This window comes from Ciona robusta, chromosome 1 (assembly GCF_009617815.1).
Source record: "Ciona robusta chromosome 1, ASM961781v2".
NCBI classification, from domain to species: Eukaryota; Metazoa; Chordata; class Ascidiacea; order Phlebobranchia; family Cionidae; genus Ciona; species Ciona robusta.
Window position 1 is genome coordinate 14474400 of NC_143235.1, and position 20299 is coordinate 14494698.

General features: G+C 34.2%; 3 protein-coding genes across 4 annotated transcripts; 2 read left to right on the top strand and 1 right to left on the bottom strand.

Moving 5' to 3' along the window:
- Positions 1-441: 441 nt before the first annotated feature.
- On the top strand, positions 442-2759 carry LOC149743594 (N-acetyltransferase 9-like protein). Its single transcript, XM_089887119.1, has 2 exons — positions 442-852; positions 2022-2759. The coding sequence occupies exons 1-2, from the start codon at positions 629-631 to the stop codon at positions 2431-2433; spliced, it is 636 nt and encodes a 211-aa protein (XP_089743245.1). The 5' UTR covers positions 442-628; the 3' UTR covers positions 2434-2759.
- On the bottom strand, positions 1889-12634 carry LOC149743595 (uncharacterized). 2 transcript variants are annotated; one of them, XM_089887090.1, is made up of 13 exons: positions 12309-12630; positions 11428-11567; positions 10269-10362; positions 9738-9840; positions 8793-8871; positions 8432-8508; positions 7804-7974; positions 7141-7295; positions 6228-6344; positions 4783-4869; positions 4242-4382; positions 3591-3734; positions 1889-2585 (listed from the first exon to the last, which is right to left on the bottom strand). In XM_089887090.1, exons 2-13 carry the CDS (start codon positions 11556-11558, stop codon positions 2460-2462), a joined length of 1425 nt encoding a protein of 474 aa, XP_089743216.1. In that variant the 5' UTR covers positions 11559-11567; positions 12309-12630; the 3' UTR covers positions 1889-2459. The 2 variants fall into 2 exon arrangements, with proteins under 2 accessions (XP_089743216.1, XP_089743224.1); XM_089887098.1 differs by lacking the exon at positions 4783-4869 and having other exon boundaries at positions 12309-12634.
- A 1136-nt stretch (positions 12635-13770) lies between these two features.
- LOC149743596 (uncharacterized) lies at positions 13771-19642 on the top strand. Its single transcript, XM_089887082.1, has 9 exons — positions 13771-13972; positions 14374-14642; positions 14882-15266; positions 15827-15934; positions 16329-16530; positions 17165-17314; positions 17639-17891; positions 18170-18311; positions 18792-19642. The coding sequence occupies exons 1-9, from the start codon at positions 13808-13810 to the stop codon at positions 19221-19223; spliced, it is 2106 nt and encodes a 701-aa protein (XP_089743208.1). The 5' UTR covers positions 13771-13807; the 3' UTR covers positions 19224-19642.
- The last annotated feature ends 657 nt before the right edge of the window (positions 19643-20299 follow it).

The window sequence follows — 20299 nt, forward strand, 5'->3', positions numbered from 1 at the left end:
TTATTGACTGTAAGTTTCTAATATAGTACTTGTTATTTTGTGTGTATTTCTAACGGATATTACGGCTGTAAATCTGGTTCGAACAATGCTGGCAAAAATGACATCAATACACGTAATCCTTTGTGTGTAGACGGCCCATGGTAGATGCGAATATTTTGCCCGAGGCGTTAAAGTGGTTTGTCAACAATCACATTCCTGGGTTGAGACTTGAAATTAAATAAGTAATAATCACTTTCAGACGCGTGGCCGTTTGGGTCGCCGAGTACAACATAATTGCCTATATTAATTTATGGTAATATAGTAGGGCGGGGGAAGACGAGACACCTTTTCATTATAATTTTTCGTCCCATTTGTTAGTTAACAAAGAACATTCAAAGAATTATAAAACCGTATCTTTACGACTCTCATAGACTGTTGCGCATTTAACAATAGTATATGTTGATTATGTTCGCGTTCGTTTTAGGTCTAAACTGCATAATAAGTAAAATATAACAGTTGAACTGGTTAAAATTTTAGTATGGGCGAATGGGGACAAATCATATTTTGACTTTGTCTTGTATCACCTACGGGCATTTCCATGCTACGAGGAGTTACAAAAAATATGCTTCACGTAATTGAAGAATAAAATATGAAAGTCAACGAAAATGTTGCGTTAGTGGGCGACGAAGTTGTATTGGTACCTTATAAGAAGCACCATGTATTGAAATATCACGAATGGATGAAGTCGCCTACATTGCAACAATTAACTGCTTCTGAACCTTTGACTTTAGATGAGGAATACGAAATGCAAGAATCGTGGTCTAAAGATGAAAACAAACTAACGTTTATTATTCTGTGTCTTTCAAAATGGAGGTAATGACATATTGTACGCATATAGTTTAAACACATTACAATTGATGTGACTCTGGTTAACATAAAACAGATTTTTTCACTGGCACTGTGTCACAGTTTTTGGTGCTAGTGAAGAATCCCCTTCCACCTTATTTGCTAACCACTAACCCCTAGGTTAGGGGGTTAGGTGTTAACGGTTAGGGGGTTAGGTGTTAACGGTTAGGGGGCTAGTGGTTATAGGGGTTAGGAAATAAGGTGGGGGGAAGACTCTTCACCAGCACCCAGTTTTTAGCACGCTAGCCTTTAACAAGAAGGTTATAGGTTCAAGGCTCGTCAATGCTATCATTGTGGGCCTATGTATCCCTAGGCAAGACACTTATTGGCAATTGCTCCGACCCAGTGGTCACTAATGGGTTGTACAAATTGTCAGCCATGCATAAATAAAAGTAATCACCCACAAAGTAACATACATGAATAACATGATATAGCATTTATTTAATTTATGGTTAACATCAGCCAGTACGAATTATTTAAATCGTTAGTTGTAAGACATTGAAGTTAAGATTGTCATAAAAGTTTGTCCATAGTTCTGGTCTCCAAAAAGCATTTCTGGCTTAATCAATTTTGGATATATGCCGGTTTAATTTTTCCTAAAAATAATTTTGTTGAATACCATATTCTGCTCACTGGAAACAGAAAATTCTCTTAACATTAAAATATTTCAAATGCCCAGTCTTAAGTACATCAATCTGTACAAATTACATGTCACTAACAATCCGTAAACTTAACACCATTTGAAAATGGAACTCACACAACTTCATACCTGCAAATTCTGCTTACATAACACTGTGAAGTCCACTTTGCAACCAGTATGTTATAAAAAACGATGCATTAAAAGTTCCCTTGCTTTCTCATCTCACAAAGCAGAAACACCAATAAAATAATGAACTAAAAGCTGACATGCTGAATATATTATAATTCAACCCACACTTGCACATCAGTTTGGGCAGAAATTATCTATTTTTTGGCAGAAATTATCTAAAAAACTGCATGAAAATAGCAAAGATTATAATTTGTATTAATAAAAGCAAATATACATTGCAATATCTCCCAGTTGCAACAAGCAACAAACCTAAAAATGCGAGCTTGACAGTGAAATATAATAAAATAACAAGCGTTATATATTCCAGAGAATTCTGTAAATCGCGAATTCAAAAACCAACCCAAGAAACTTTAAGCGAACAAGATGATGTTGGAGCCATGGTGGGCGATATTAATGTCTATATGCACGAACAGGATGCGGAAATATCAGTGATGGTTGCAGAGACCAAATATCAAAAGCTCGGCTTTGGGACGGAGGCGTGCCATCTTATGATGCAATATGTTATTTCTGTGTTGAATGTGGAAAAATTCGTTGCAAAAATTGACACAGAAAATATCCCGAGTTTGAAATTATTTCAAGATAAACTATGTTTTAAAGTGACAACTGAGTGTAATGTGTTTGGGGAAGTTACGCTACAGCTTCACACTAAACAACAGAATTATAAAGAAAAACTAAACCTGCAAAATTATGACCAGTTTTTGCTTGGTACCTGCACTTAATATTATATATTGTAAGAAAAAAAGTTTTATTTCTTGTTTGAACCCCAGTCATAATGTAGGTAAACTAGTTTATATGCATTCTTGTCCAATAGAAGTGATAAATCCTGTTTCTTTAATCCATTTGGCATGTGTTCTTTTACCCATAGTAAGACCTGAAGTACATGTTTATTATTGCGTATATGATGTAACAAATATATGTAAATTATGTTACTTTCTTGCGTATATGATGTAACAAATATATGTAAATTATGTTACTTTCTTGCGTATATGATGTAACGAATACACATAAATGATATTACTTGCTTTATTCTAGCATGGCCGGAAAATGACAGTCGTTATAACAAGGGTGTTCTCTTTTATACACCTTGTGCATTCTTAATTTATGGTTATTTAAGAAAAACATTCTTGATTTATGGTTATTTAAGAGAAAAACACAAAACATGGGGGAAGCACCAGAACAAAGTGGAAAAATAATATTAACATTTGCCGTCTAAGATCTGGTGCTACTAAATACGTACCAGACAAAAATCAAGTCCAACCAATTGTATATAATAAGAAATATATATTCCGCCTAAATAGCATCGTCAGTCTCCTATTTAAATAGAATTATTTGATGTCTACTTTGTCAAAAGCGGGCTCTATACTTCACAATAGAAGTACAATGGTTATTATGAATGCTATTCATTCTCCTTTGTCAGGGCAACTGTTTCTTATTTCACGCCATATGTGGTGTCTTAGTAACTATAAAACCTTGTTGAAACACAACAATTTTTTTTTAAAATACCAGCTCTTATTATTTAGGCAACTAAGCATTAAAAGTACGGTGATTATTTATCATTGCTTTGTGTTTTTATGCAATAACTCTCAATTGCTGTAACCCAGTGGTCACTAATGAGTTGTTTAAATGTCAGCCATACAGGAAAAAAACACCCAGATGTTACATACATGATAACTTGTAAGCGGGCATGACGTGTATGAAACAGAACACTTGTGTTATAACTGCCAGTGCCTTGCCACGTGAGGATAAATAGCTACGTATGTGGTAACTTGTAAGCGGGCCAAGGTGCGTGTGAAACAGAACGCCCATGGTATAACAACTGTAGTTGCCCACCAATGCAAGGATAAATAAATTTGATAAAATTATTCATTCCATTTACCTCATGGGGTGTGTTGCCAAAATCTTCTTTATACCACTTGAATATAAGACTTAAACCAATGAGACCTTGTTTCTTGTCCACTCTACAACCATCTTCACCCTCAAGGAAGGAAGCTGCTGCCAATTTCAACTGATTTTCTATATTCTGTGTATTGGTAAATGATACTTATGATTGAATGTAAGTTATTTATCTGGAGGCGCAAAAAAAGAATCCAAAAAAATAATAAAAAACACCCACACAAGTTTACATAGGTGGTACATCATAATAGGGCACAAGGTGTATCAAACAGAACACCCGTGTTACAACAACTGGTTGCCCGCCACGTGAGGATAAATAAGTTACATACGTGAAAACTTGTAAAAGAGCTTGAGGTGTATAAAACAGAACACCCGTGTTACAACGGCTGGTTGCCCCGCCATGCGGGGATAAATAAGTTACATACATGAAAAATTGTAAAAGAGCACGAGGTGTATGAAACAGAACACTTAGGATATAATGACTGGCAGTGCCTTGCCATGCGAGGATAAATAGCTACATATGTGGTAACTTGTAAGCGGCACGAGGTGCATAAAACAGAACATCCGTGTTAACAAAGACTTGTTTTCCAGACACAGGAGAATACATAAGTTACATTAATTTATTCCTACTCACATCTGGAGAATAAGTTTTAATAGGTGGACAACTCTTGGCTCCACAAACCAATGCAAAGTGTATGAGAGGTTCATTTGGTTGGAGGATATACTGAAGTCGTGGATCAGATTTCGAGAATGGTTTCACCATCATACCAACACCCTGGTGAAGTTAAATAAGTTAGACACACTATATATTGGTACATCTCAAGGGAAATGTCTGGCGCCGTGGCAAAGTGGTTAGCGCACCTGCCTGTAACCAATAGGTAATGGGTTCAAGGCTCGACGCTGCTACCATTGTGGGCAAATGTGTCCTTGGGCAAGATATTCATTCATTTATTCAAATGAACATATGGGTTGTCCAAATTGTTAGCATACACGGCAAAAAAACAGAAAAAAAACCCACAGAGTTGGAGGATTGGCAGCAAAAGTACATCTGTTTAAACCGCGTAAAAGGGTAAATTGTACTTGTGTTTTATTTAAATATGTCAAACGAAATGGGTTACACCAACAAATGTAAAGAATAAAACTCTACATCAAGTTATAAACATATTTAGTATCACCTTTCTATTTGCTCTCAAAACTCCATTCTCAATTTCTTGCAAATTAAATTTATGTCCACCAATGATGTAACTTGCGTCGTTAAAAAACTAAAAATATTTTAAATGTGAAATTAAAAACCATTTCTCCATTATAAGCCAAAAGTAAAACTACATTTCGTCATAAACCCATTTCATAAAGCTGCCATGCTATTTAGTTTTTTTTAGTTTATTTACAAATGCCATTTAGTCATATTAAACCTACTTTTATAAAGCTACATCTTTTTATTTTTTAAATGTTAAATATAAAAATAAAGCATTTCTTCATTATAAGTGACAAGCAAACTTCATTTCGTCATAAACCCATTTCATAAAGCTGCCATGTTTTAATAATAGGGCTCGAGAATAAATTGTTTGTACAGTTGGCTAACCAAACCCAATTTAAATTCATTAAATTTTAATGCAGGGTTAATAATGGACCTTGTGCTTGTATAAGATGTTCCCTCATTTGTGTAAAGTAGGCATCTATATTGATGTTTTCAATGCCAAACCATGTGTATATAATTTATCACCATCTTCTAAAATAGCAAAACCAGGCAAAATGCAATTTTCTGTTGTTTTAGTCTTAGTGTTAATTTTCAAAACAGTAGATTAGACTCATTAGAATTTAACAAAAGTTTCCCTACTCAATTTTGTAAAGCAAGCATCTATATTGATTATTGGTCTCATTGCCAAACCATGTATGTTGATAAGTAATCTTCTAAACAAGCAGTCTTTATTAATGTTAATAATGTTGGCAGAATAAAATATTCTGTTTCAAAACCGTATATTACAAAGTTTAACAAAGTTTTCGAATTCAATTGTGCAAGCATCTATATTAGTGTTTTATGCCATACCATGTCACACTGTGTGCTGATAATTTATATCTTCTAAAATAGGCAGGATACATTTTCTTGTTGTTTTAGTGCCCATTTCCAAACAGAACATTACCGATCATGTTTTTATTGAACCAAGTCTGATGGTATTCAATGATACATAGAATGTCATATACCAAAGCCACACTCATTTATCAGTACAATTGAAAGGAGGTTATTATATTCTAAGTTTTCCTCTATTATTGTAGTTCATATATACATTAGGGTGGGGGAAGATGGGACACCTTTTAACTCTATTTTCTCGTCCAGTTTAGTAGTAAACAAAGAACCTTTAAAATATCATAAAACTATATCCTCACGACTTCCATAGACCGTTGTTAATTATTAAAAACACGATCAGGATATTTGTATATTGTGTGCTAAAGGTGTCCCGTCTTCCCCCACACTACTATATAATATACTTTAACAGTTTTGCAATGGTCTATTTCCATTTTATTCTATGTGGGTGAGGTCCTGCAGCGAGGCACGCCATTGGTCTTGAGTTTAAGTCAGGATTGGCCTATTTCCCTAATGAACTAATAAACAAGAACCAACCTTGTATCTTTGCCAAGTAGTTTCTGGGAAGCCAAGTTTGATATTCGCATGAATAACAAGTGCGTTGTATATGTTGATGAAGAAAGCCAAGCTCTCTTGTCTTGGCATGTCATCTATCTGTGTGGATGAATCAATGTTACTTTTATCCATGGCGGGGCAAAAACAGTCTTTATATAACACGATTTTCGTTTCATACACCCCGTGTCAGCTTACAAGTAACCACAAATATAACTTTGTGTGTGATTTTGAGCGGATTTTTGTAAACACACCATATGTGTGTCTGGTGTATAAGAAGACACTCATGTTATAAATGAACAGTGAGCATGAGGTGTATAAATACACCATGTGTGTCTGGTGTATAAGAAGACACCCATGTTATTATAACTCGACAGTGAGCATGAGGTGTATGAACACACCATGTGTGTCTGGTGTACAAAGACACCAATGTTATAGCTCGAAAGTGAGCATGAGGTGTATGAATACACCATGTGTGTCTGGTGTACAAAGACACCAATGTTATAGCTCGAAAGTGAGCATGAGGTATAGGAATTCATTATGTGTGTCTGGTGTATAAGAAGACACCTATGTTATTATAACTCGACAGTGGGCATGAGGTGTATGAATACACCATGTGTGTCTGGTGTATAAGAAGACACCAATGTTATAACTTAACAGTGAGCATGAGGTGTATGAATACATCATGTGTGTCTGGTGTATAAGAAGACACCCATGTTATAACTCGACAGTGAGCATGAGGTGTATGGATACACCATGTGTGTCTGGTGTATAAGAAGACACCCATGTTATAACTCGACAGTGAGCATGAGGTGAATAGAAATACATTATGTGTGTCTGGTGTATAAGAATAGTTAGGCATAATGTAAACCGGAACCACAGTTAGTTCCCATCACACCTGTGCCCTTTGCAGTTGAGCAACTTGTTCAACGTAATCTTTAAACTTCACGCTTTCACTGATACCCGTGTAATCTACATGTTTGCCGTCCTTGGAAAGAAAGTCACCATAGAGATGTAATATTGTTTTCCTTATCAACAAAGACAGTTCTGACGCTGCGAAAAATATTACACCTGTTTTAACGCTTTTAAAAATAGATATTTATAGCAAAAGTAATATATTATGTTAAACAATATTTTATCTTCTATGCTGCGAGACTTTGTCAAGTTTAACTTCTTGTATCAGAAAACCGTTCTTTAACGTGTTTTATTACATCATCATTATACTATTGTCGAGTGGCGCAGCCAGAAAAAAATAAGGAGGGGTTTTAATCAAAAAGTTTTCAGAAATATTAAAAAAAAATTTTTTTTTAAGTAATTTTTTGGGGGGTTAAAAGGGGGGAGGGGTCGCGACACCCTAAACCCCCCTGGCTGCGCCACTGCTATTGTCTGTAATAGGGTAGAAAAGTTCTTGAACGAAAAATCAATCAGATAAACAAATTTTAAATTAAAGGATTTAACTGGATCACATTTCATTATTTAGTTAAAACGCTTACATTTTGAGTTTCAATTAAAATTTCATTTTTTGGATAAAAATTATTTAGTAAAAACTCAAGATTCATACCAGAAGTCAATGCCTTGTAGGATGTTAAGCCAGCATTCAATGCATTTGAAGGCCAATGTTGGAGCAAGCGATATAGAGTTGAATCATCTTTCATGTTTTGAACCTTTTTTACCGCTGCCATAAACTTCTTGTTGATCAGTTCTTGGCCAATTTCTTTAGCGGAATCTCTATCTGGTGGTGAATGTTTTACATTCTTCTTGTAATACAGTATGTGGTTTAAATATTATTAAATGTATATATTTATGTAAGGTTTAAATATGATTGTTTATTATGCATCACTCTTACAGTGAGTAGCATGACTCTGCAAAATTTACTGTGTTTATTTATAGGTGGCCAGAGTGTTGGGGTAATGAGAATAATCTGGTTTAAATCACAAGGACCTCACTCGTACATAATAGAACGTGCAAATACAATGTTGAGGTTATGGGCCAACTCTGCCCTAAATCGCATGTTTAACAACAAGGACCACAACCATATGGAATCTACATAATTATATTCAAATTTGAATTTAGGAAAAGAATATTTAAAGCATAGATAAATCATCCAACATTAATCATTCAATCCGTGGAAATTAATTGATGCAACGCCTACATTAGATAAATATATGAATCACCCGTTTAATTCATACCTGTCTTCTTTTTAATTGTGATAAAGGTGATCAAATCTTCCCCCGTAAATGACTTTGTCTCGTTTGTTAAGAAACGACTGAAAATTAAAATTATATCATGGAATAATAAGGTAATATTGGACTTATTGGTATACCCCATGTATACTTACTTAGGAATACTGCCTACTACAATATGCCACTATTAAACTTTTTGCAAACCCAGTAAAAATGGAATTAATGATTTTAACAAATTACACTTTTGCTTAAACATTTTTTTAACAAATTACAATTATTTAAGCTATTAAAATCGGACCTAATTTTTGGCATTTTCATATAAAAGAAGACAAAATATTGAAGACAGCTTTATTTAATTATTATTTACCGATGGTCGTAAATAATTTCAGTTTGTTCGCTGAAATCTTGAACTAAAGCCGACATTTCATCTTCCTCAGGTGGCAACACTGTAAAATTAAACACATCATCAATAAAAATCATTGCGCAACACTGCTAAAATGGAAATACATACTATTATAAAAAAATTGCGCACCACTGCAATAATAGAAACACAATCATCAAGATTCATTGCACAACACTGCTAAAATAGAAATACAAAACCATTGTTCAACACTGCTAAAATAGAAATTCAAAAACATTGCTCAACACTGTTAAAATAGAAATTTATTGTGCAACACTTTATTACCTAAACTGTCACTGCATAACTTTTTACATAACGGTTCGCCGAATTCAATATCCATTTCAAGTATTTTATTAAATATGAATATTTTCCTTCTAAATCTGCACTTGGGGTTTTGTTTCACATACGGTATGCTAAGTCATAGAAACATTATATTACAGAAAAACAGAATATTGCCCGGGGTAAAATAGAAGTATTTACCATTTTTGGAGTAACAGTTTTAAAATTGGGCAATCATTTTCAAATTAAATTTTCAGGTCATGATTTAGAAAGAATGCTGTCAATAATTTTTGTTTGTTTTAGAACGTGGTTCTTGGACCCTTTAAAATATACAGTCATTAAATTCCATTAGTTGATAAGCTACTAGTCAAGGTCTCACCTCACCTGTTTCAAAATTTATTTGAAGTAAATTACGTTTATTTGAAGTAAATTACGTATTACGGTAAGAACTACATTCCAACCAAAAATATTCTGATTAAGGACTGTTAACAAAATTTTGATAAAAATAATCAATTTAAATAACATTAAAAAGTTTTGTTTTTTATCTCTAAAAACTTTTTATTTTTTTACCAAATTGTGCTCTTTATTTTTGACACAAAAAAAACAAGATTTGACCAAATATTGAGATGATACCTGGAACATCATGTGTGTTTGATTCCATAACAGGTTGTGGGGAATCTGGAGGTGGTTCATTATGTTTAACCAGCTCTATCAACTCATTCAACCTATCTTTACTCTGTGTGGGATAAGCAATACAAGATAATTAATGCCAATTATTGCCTATTATAACCTACAAAACACAAGAAGTCGTATTTACAGTGACCACAATATAAAACTATTTATTCATAATTAAGACCGTGAATAAAGATATATTTCATCCACAAAGTAACATACATGGTAACTCGTAAGCTGGCACGAGGTGTTAAACCCGTGTGATAACGACTGTCGTTTTCCGGCCACGCGAGGATAAAGCAAGTTACATCCATTCATATGAATATTTTTATCAGTTAAACTAAAATGTACTGTTGTGATCAATTAACACTTAAAATAAGAACCAATTCCCTTTCTTGGTTATTTTGAATTAATGAGATATTCTAAAAATTTCAAACAAATAAAAAATATGTTATGTATGCCAAAATATAGGCTATTTAATAAAATTCTCACTAATTCTTGAAACTTGTCATTCCCACCAATGTGATGTTCGTTGAAAAATATTTGCGGCACAGAACGTTGGTCCGTAAGTTTCATCATGATGTCTCTGTTTGAAATTATATTAGTGAGATATTATAAAATATAGTGCTGTGGGGTAAGATAGGACACATTTAGCCCATAATATCCAAATATCCTGATCGTGTTTTAAACAATTAACAACGGTCTATGAAAGTCGTAAGGATGTGGTTTTATAATTCTTCGAATGGTCTTTTGTTTGCTACCAAATGGAACAAGAAAATAGGATGAAAATGTGTCCCATCTTCCCCCACTGTACTATATTACTTAAAATTGCTTCAACGGTAAAAACATTCAAGATTTTTTTAAATAAAAAGTTAGGTGATTCAGGTATTACATAATGCCTGAATGCAACAGAGTATTCATTGAAAAATATTTACATACAAATACTCCAATAGGATTTGAATTGGAGATTCGCGTTCTCAGTCTAATGGAATTTTGATTAGAAACAATTTACTTTACCATACCATTTGAAGATAACAGACAAATAGATTACTAATTTTTCCATCTCTTTTACATTTATTGTCGTTAACAGTCAAATTAAACATTAGTTTTCTTATGTTCGGTGCCGTAGCACAACGGTTAGCCTGGTTGTCTAAAACCCAAATGCTATGGGTTCAAGGCTCGTCAAGGCTCGTCACTGTTACAATTTATTTGTCCTTGAGCATGAGTCGTTTAAATTGTTACCCATATTAAAAAACAATCACGCAAAGTTACATACATTAATAAAATAACTTATAACTGGACACGTGGTGTTTACAACAGAACACCCATGTTATAATGACTATCAATGTTCTGGGTGTTGGGGTAATGGGTCAAATCTGACCCAAATCCTAGGACCATAAGGTCCTCACTCATATAGAATATAATTTATGTTAATTTTACTTAAGCATCAAATAACTTAGTTGAATGAATGAAATTTAATTTGTCCCTCGGTCACGATAACGAAGAACAGGAAAGTTTATAAAAGGCAAAAGACGAGCAGTAACAGTAAAACACCAGTTGTTAAAACTCACTTATGAATGAAACACAAAATTAAATAACATTTTAGATAAAAAGATGTGACAGATACACTCAAATTTTACACTACAGTCACCTTTGCTCCGGGTGGTTATCCAAATTGACATCATTATACGGCAAGTTTAACGAATCTAATTTTTCTTTGGCAGCTTTGCAGTGCGGACAGCCAGATATTGAATAAACAAGAATTCGACCCTTTAGGTCCATTTTTAACTCCTAAATTAAAACGCAAGATTAAAAAAGTATAAAAATACAAGATTAGAAAGTAAACAAAACATGCAGCATATATATGTACAAAATTTTAGATTAATTTAAAACTGTAGTTTACAATTGTAGTAGTATTAGAATATAAAAAAATATTTACTCCCAAATAAAAATGCAAGATTAAAAATGATATATATATATAATATATATATATATATAATTTTTAAATTTTGATGAAAACTGTAGTTTAGAACTGTAGTTTTAAAAAATATATATATATAAATATTACACTAATATTAGTCTTGTGGTCCAAAATAAATTTTGTGGGCAATAAGTTAATGGGTTCTGAACTGCAAAAACAAACAGCTTTATTGCCTTGGCTTGCCACTAAACAAATAAAAACGCCAAACGTTAATGTAACAAATATTCAAGCACTAAATTCTAGACAGAAAACACGCCCGAAATGAATCAAAAAACGTCTGAATGATAATCCTATGATCGTAGTTTACCAGGCGGTAATCGCAACGTAACAAGGTGCAATTAAAATAATTTTCTCTTCTGTAATTGTTATGTCACCTGACGAGCAATTACGTAATTCAAAGACGTTTTTCTGTATAAAACGTTCGTTTTTAATACATTTAACCAGTTTCTACGTACGTTGCACACAACTTAATGCAAATTTACAACAAAATTGAAAACAATACAGCGTTAAAATATTGCTTACAGTTTCCCAATATACACTTATGAACTTACCGGAAAAAAATGATCGATCTTATTCTAGGCGACTGGATTTTGTCCTCTCGTGCTCGTGCGACTGAATAGTTAGTGTAGTACCATGACAATGCATTAATATGCCTTTATTCTAATGGTATACGACTTACGTATGTAAGTACCGTACTAAAAAGTAGAAACTACCGACCAAAGTTAGTCGGTCGCGGTTACTATTGGTTACCGCGTTTTTTTTAGTCGGCCTACTAATAAAAAGTCAATTTTTATGCATTGCTTAATACAGAAGTTGGTCGGTGGAAATCTAATCGGCCGATTTCGGCGCCGACTAGTTTAGTCGGTGGTCGAAAATGCCACCCATGGTCTGCTTTCTGCTATAATACGATATAGCTCGGTGTTTATACAAATTTGTACGTAAATAGGTTGCACATTTTCTTACGTGTAAACACCATAAATAAAATCGCTAATTTAATACACAAAATGTGCATGTGTTTACGTTACATAATTAAAATCGACGTCGGTTGTAATCGTTTTTTAAGGGGATTTTCCCAATGTCAAAACAAAAAAAATATTGTATTGAATTTTTCATCGAACACGTGTGTTTTGCATACGCGACAACAACAACTTATAAAAGTGAGTATTTTCTAGTTTATTTTTGTGCCAAGTAACATGATACTGGTCCATTCTGAAGCATGTACTAAGAAAATATTGCCCAATTTAGCGCATTTTTTCGTCGAAACCAAATAGATTGATCGAAACTATCTACACCGCGTACGTGACGCTAAGCATTTATCACTCAGTAAAAAAAGCCCATGTAAATAAAACTCCAATAAAAGCTCTAGCCATCACGCACGCAGAAGGAATGCTTCTTCAGTCCAGGAAACTTAATTATCCTGACTTCCTTCTTGCCATACAGAGCTTCCTTTTATCACCATGTGGTCGCGCAGCAAAGTCCGTGCAGTGTAGATTAGTTAAACTGTAAAAAACGAATTAATCTCTATAGTCTGGGACAGTTACTAGTTAATCAGTAACTGGAAGTCTCTGGGTACAGTATATAAATTTAGGTGTCTTGTAGTTAAAGTAAGAAAAGCATTGATTTTTTAACAGTAGAAAGTATAATGTATGCTTTGTTATTAGTTTTAAGTATAACACATCGAAAATAAATTAGAATACAGAAAAAATGAAAGTATACGATATACCTATAAAATACGGTTCTGTAAATTGTAGTTTTTTTAAACTAATGTAATTATACCTTTGGCGTCAGTTTCAATATAAAACTACAGTTTTTTATACTGTTTTGTTGTTTCTTATTTAAGCCTAAAATCTAATAAATTTTTACAAGTATTGTCTTTCTGTGGAATTTGTTGAAACTAATGTAATTATACCTTTAGCGTCAGTTTCACATAAGAAAAACTACATTTGTGTTTTGTGTTTCTTACTGTTTTTGTGTTTTGTGTTTCTTATCAAGCCTAAAATCCAATCAATTTTTGAACAATATTTTATTCTGCAGAAATTAACCAATTAAAATGTTGGTTAAGACTGTGTGTTGTTTGTTGGTTTGTGGTTTAAATATTTTAAATGTTGAATCACGAAATGATGTGAATGTTCATTATTACTCAAACAAACTGACAGAACCAGAGTTCATAACATCACATTTACAAGCTGAATATACTTCAAAAACGGGTCGAAAAGTGAGCAATGTTATATAGTTATATATAGAGAAATATTTAAAGACTCTACTCTTGATAAACATTTTTACCTTTGTTAGTACATATTAATTTGCCACACCCACATATAAATAAATACCTATATAAAAGATCTTTATAAAATTGATATTTATTTACTGAATGTCTTATGTTTGCCACCTTGAAGTAAAAACAGGATGCAAAATAAGCAATGTTTAAGAACCAATACATCTTACATGTTTTGTACCAATATTTTCAATGGGACTTTAAACATTCGTAAGTACATATTAATATTTGACAGCTGTAAAAATAAATACCTATTTAAAATCATATATATATTCACTTTATTCTTATAACTCACTTTTAAAAGAAAATATGATTTCAGTTCCCCATCTCCTTATTTTCAGGTTTATGTTTTTGACAATGTCATTCCATATTCCCTTCTTTCTGCTACAAGGCAATACTTTAGCATGGATGACCATTGGAGGTTTGTACAGTTTGACGAACATATCAAAGACCCAAATGCAAAGTACGACAATGGAAATGGGGTTCCATGGAAATCATGGCAGGATCCAACACTCATGAGTGCAACCAGGATAGGGCATATACTCAAGGCGATGGTGGACACTGTGTCTGCCAATGTAACGTCAATGAAGCCACCTTTAACCATAGACCAGTAAGTTTTAATTATATAATTCCTACAACTGTTGTTTTGTTGCTATATCCTTTTTTAATCTTCGCTCCAATAATCGAAGAGTCAAATAAAAGTTATTATTTAATACAGGATGTTACTGGTTTAATCCAGTTTTATTGTTGTATAAAAGTAAATTAGGGGAATATAGCCAACAAAGAACCTATATACTTTTTACAGTAAAATTTGGTTTGTAAGTGTTTTTAACATTTTTGAATTTTTAGGGGTTTCAAAATGACGGAAATTTATTCTGGAATCGTTCGGCGTGGTGACCAGACATTGGTCCATAGCGACACGCCTCCACCTAATTGTACCTCTGTTGTCAATGGTTACTCCACTGTCACATACACCAATACATTATGGCGCAAGAACAGCTACGGGGAGATGTTGTTTTACGAAGATAATTTGGAAGAACTCGATATTTTTGCCGCAGTCAGCGCGCGATTTGGCCGAGTCATCGTTTGGGACTCAGCGATCCAATACATCACTCGCCCTCCTGGCATCGCCGAGCTCGCAGGACAGTATCTTATTTTCTCCAGGTTTGAGATGGGCCAATCTGTGGTTTATGATAGAAGAACAAAGTTCCATAACCTGCTGGAAGACATGAAGGTACTTATGCACAAACATTGACTGATATAGTTTTAAATATTGTGGCTTCTATTCTATATGGGTGAGGTCCTTGTTAAGAACCTGGGATTTAGGCCAGAGTTGGTCCATTACATCAGTATTGTATATATATACATTATATTCTATATGGGTAACCAGGGTAAGATTCTGGTCTGGGACCTGGGAATTAGGCCAAATTTTGCCCATTACAACACAGTCTCCAGCTTTGTCTGCAACACATTGTGGCTTCTGAAGTAGAAACATATGTTACGAGGTACCAGGGTGTTAGTGCAATAACCCTTATCCATCAATAAGTAGTGAAGCATAGGAAATATATATCAAAATTATGCAAATTAAGCAATCATTAAACTCTGAAAATAACATGCACACAAATCTACATATTAATGTAACTTGCATTGTCCTTGTGTGGCCGGAAAACCACAGTCATTATATCACGGGTGTTCTGTTTTATACACTTTGTGCCCACTTACAAGTTACCACGTATGTAACTCTTATGTTAACATGCGGATCCACATGTTACTTACAATTATTTAATCTTCCAGACTTTCTACACGGAGCCATTTGTTTGCTCAGACAATGTTGAATCTGTTCCAACTTTAGATTTGGATAAACACCTAACTCTTCATAGAACAAGCAAAGCTGGAGAGTTTGTAAGTTTGAAAACTAGTTTAAACCAGTTTGAACTGGGAATTAAGTTTAAATGCATGAATTATTTCCTATGTGGTTGCTCCAGCCTAAGTAGCAGGATGCCAGGATGTAACTGATTTAACCCAGTTTTCATTACTAATTTGCATGATTCCTTATTCAAAGTACAATAATACTGAAACAGCAGGAAAAATCATTATAATACAGCGCTCCTTCTTTAAATTAAAAAAAAATGCCAATGCTGAAACATGACTATACTTAAAAGCTTCTGAATTAGGATATCTCTAAAGTCAAAACAAATATTAAAAAGCAGGGGGGTAGCATATGGGAGCAATCTTAAGTCCTACATTTTTGTCTTAAACTTGCTATATTTAAAAACTTCATCTGTGTTTGTTTTAGGTTTATGTGTTCGATGGTTTGTTCTCCCAAGCTGACTTGGATGCGTTACGAACTTACTCTATCAAATACGGGAAATATTATTACGACGATCACCTTGATATGTCAAGTGATAACGTTCAATGGATTGCTGGTTTCAACGTCAACAAATTCGCAAACAGCAGATTCTGGCCGGTGATCAGTCAGGTTGCCACTTATGTGTCTGGTGAGTGAGATACTGTTTGTATAGAATTTTTAGAAGTTATGCAGAGTTTTTTCATTTTTTTAAATTTTTTTCCTTTCATGTATGTTATAACAGTTATAACAGTTATGTTATAACAGTTATATACATTAATATTTTTAATAAGTGATTTTTCAGATTTTTGATTTTCTTATAATATATCTATATTACATACATAAATGTTTTTTATGAGCGATTTTTGATATTTTTATCCATGTGGCTTTACATGAATTAGACACATCCTGTTTTTAGTTGGTTTAGTACAAATTTGACAATTCTGGTAACAATATAACATTCTATGAAATACAACGAACTCTGTTTAAATAACTCTCACAGAATCCTACTTAAATAGCTCTAAATAAAATTAAAATTATGTTTAAAAAACTCTAACATAATTTAAAAATGAAATTAGTTTCTCCTTCTACTGTAGTGTTTTGGTTTAATGCTAGCGCCACCAAGTGATTGTAAATTGTTAATGTGCAACACGGAAAAATACTGTAACTGAATAAGCATGTAAAATAATAATAAGCCCTATGAATCTGTAGTCATTGGCTGTGATCGATACTAAGTCTATTAGAATACTAAACCTAATCCATAATTAACATTTAAATCAACACAGGCAACAACACATGGTACCCGTATGATGTTGCATGTAATTTAATAAGAAGTGCCGACCACACTCGCTTTCATCTCGATACAAGCCACACCGATGAAAAAGAAATGACTTTCTTACTTTATCTCAGCCCCAACTGGACTGCTGCCGATTATGGTGAGATATTTATGCTTGAAAATGAAGCAGCGGTTTTTACGTTTTGGAATTTTAAAGCTTAAAACTGTGGTTTTTAAACTTTTTAAGACCGTTTACTTGTCCAGAACAATTTCCTTGACCCAACATTACTTAAACTCATTCTACCCGGTTAACGTTTTTAAATTTCACATTTTGTATACCAGAAAAGCTGTTAAAAGATTATTTACAATATGTCAGGTAGCAGAAGTAACAGAATTGAGAATTCTTCCATGGTTAAGAACCACTGACCTAGTAGCTAATTTTACTAATATTACCCCAATGTAACCGCAGCAACTTATAACACAGGCGAGACCGCTTTTATGGAACATAACTATGATTCTCCCGACAACGACTATGTTGCGGAGGTTGTACCAATGTACGGGCGTGCTGTCATCTTTACCGGCAACTTCCCACACTCCGCGCGGCCTCCAGCGCCGTACCACGCTGGGCCACGCTACACCTTCGCTGTGAAGATGTCATTCACAAAATGGGAAGCCGTCTCAAAAACTTTCAGTGAGGAATCAAGACACAGTATGCTGTCAATAAAGGAAACTATTGCGTAAGAATGAGATCTGTGATGTCATAACTAAACTTGAGTTTGAACTAAAAAACCCAAATTGTCAAAATATAAACAACAGACATGCTTTTTAACGTTGTTTTAGCAAACGTATTGTAGGCACTGTTGTGTTGTTGATTCAATTCTCCTCCTATAATTTAAGCTATCCTTTCACTAAAAAAAGACATGTTATTTAATTATATCAAATACAGCAACATTTGTTTGCCAAACAAGTTTTAGTTCATTTTTAAACGCTCGTATTAAATTAATTTATTTTCCAGGCAAATCGTTACCGACCCAGAGATGTATGCGGCAAACCAGAAAGTTTCTACCGTTGCCAGCTATTTGCAAACCAAGGCTGTTCAACAATCGCTGGACCACAACAGTGGAATGTTGGACAGGGGTGGTGACAATGAGGAGGAGGTAAGATGGTATTGTTGATAAAATGTGGAAGCATCTACAGTTTAATTGAAAATCTGAAAAAATATAATCACCCACTAAGTTACATACGTGATAACACAATGAAATAGAACACCCGTGTTATAACGACTGTCGTTTTCGACCCTGCGAGGGTAAAGCAAGTTACATTTATTTAATTCAGGGACTTCTATTTGGGGAGTTGTGAAAAACAGTTACATTTTAATAAAACTCTTTTTAATGAATGTTGTTTTTTTACTTAGCAAAAGTCTTGAAACCGCTGTTCATATGTTGTTAAATATGAATCGGAATGTATTATTGTTTTTTTGGCAAGTAATTGCTGTATGGTGCCTTATGTCAAGTACACCTCGAAATGGTAGCAGTATCAAGACTTGTGTCTCGTATCCTCTGCTTTAGAGGCATATGCACTATATAATAAGTGCACGCCACTGGACTTGCTGTAAATTAATGTGTAATATTTTACAGGCGAGAAGTCGGCAAGAGCTTAAAGGACAGACACAACAACAAGAGCAAAGAGAAGAGGAGGAAGGAGAAGAAGAGGACGGAGAAGAGGGAGAAGGAGGATATATGTCCGAGGAAGACAGGATGCTGCTGAATGATCTCGTATCTCAGGAAAGTGAAATCCAAATGAGCCCTGGAAACCAGAAGCGAGTTTTAGAGATGGCCAAGTTTCATGGTTTGGATAAACAGAAACATATGGAAGTCCATGAAGATGAGGAAGAAGGGAAGTCCTCGGAAGAAAATCAATCAATGCAGCAGCAGGAGAAGAAGATTGCGATGTGGAAGTATTTGTGCAAGAAGGATGCCGACTGTCTCAGTGATTATTTGGAGTTATTCCTGAAACAACAAATCAAGCTAAAGGGTGCAGCTACCAGAGATATGTATGCCATCATATAAAGAACGAACTAAACAGATAGTAGGGTGGGGGAAGATGGGATACCTTTTCGTTTAGTTTTCTCTTTCCATTTGGTTGTTTTCTCTTTCCATTTGGTTGTAAACAAAGAACATTCAATGAATTATAAAACCGTATCCCCACGACTTCCACAGACCGTTGTTAATTGTTTAAAACACGATCAGGCTAATTGGATATTATGTATTAAAGGTGTCCCATCTTTCCCCACCCTACTATATGTTGTTGCAACGGTATAGTCGTTATTTTTTAATTGGCCGCTTATTTCTAACTTTTGGAACGCAATAGTTTATGGTTGCCATTTGAGATTCATAAGTGCCTTAGCTATGCCTAAAAGTTGTGCTGTAATTAGTTTGTATGTGTTGTCGTATATGCCATAAGAGATTAAACTTTTCACACAGCGTTATTGTAGTCTGCTGCGGAAACACTTAAGCCGGAGTCCGTATGGTTATAAGCTGTTCAACAGCGGTTGTCTACGTGATTAAACACACGACTGCGCAAGACTACCCCGTCTGCTTCTCTACAAACGTGGTATGCCAAACGTACACAGTAGTATGTTTTACACTGGTATTAGTAAGTAAGTTGGGACACCGTTTTTTCTGTTCTCTCGTTTCATTTGGTAGTAAACAAGAAAATATTTAAAAGTTATATAGTAGGGTGAGGAAAGATGGGACACGTTTAGCACATACTATCCAAATATCATGATCGTGTTTTAAACAGTTAACAACGGTCTATAGAAGTCATGAAGATGCGGTTTTATGATTCTTTGAATATTCTTCGTTTACTATCAATGGTACGAGAAACTAGAATAAAAAGATGTCCCATATTTCCCAAGCCCACTATTAATAGTGTTTCCCAAGCCCACCATATTTTGTTTTCCCAAGTGTTTCCCAAGCCCACTATTAATAGAGTGGGCCGTGATAGTGCCACGATACTTCTGTGAACCGAATTCATGCGTTTCTATTTGCAAGTTTGAGGATATGCGTACAAAACTTGACCAGATACACATTAAATATTCATATTGAATTTTGTTGCATGGTTTGATTATACCATATCAGACCGT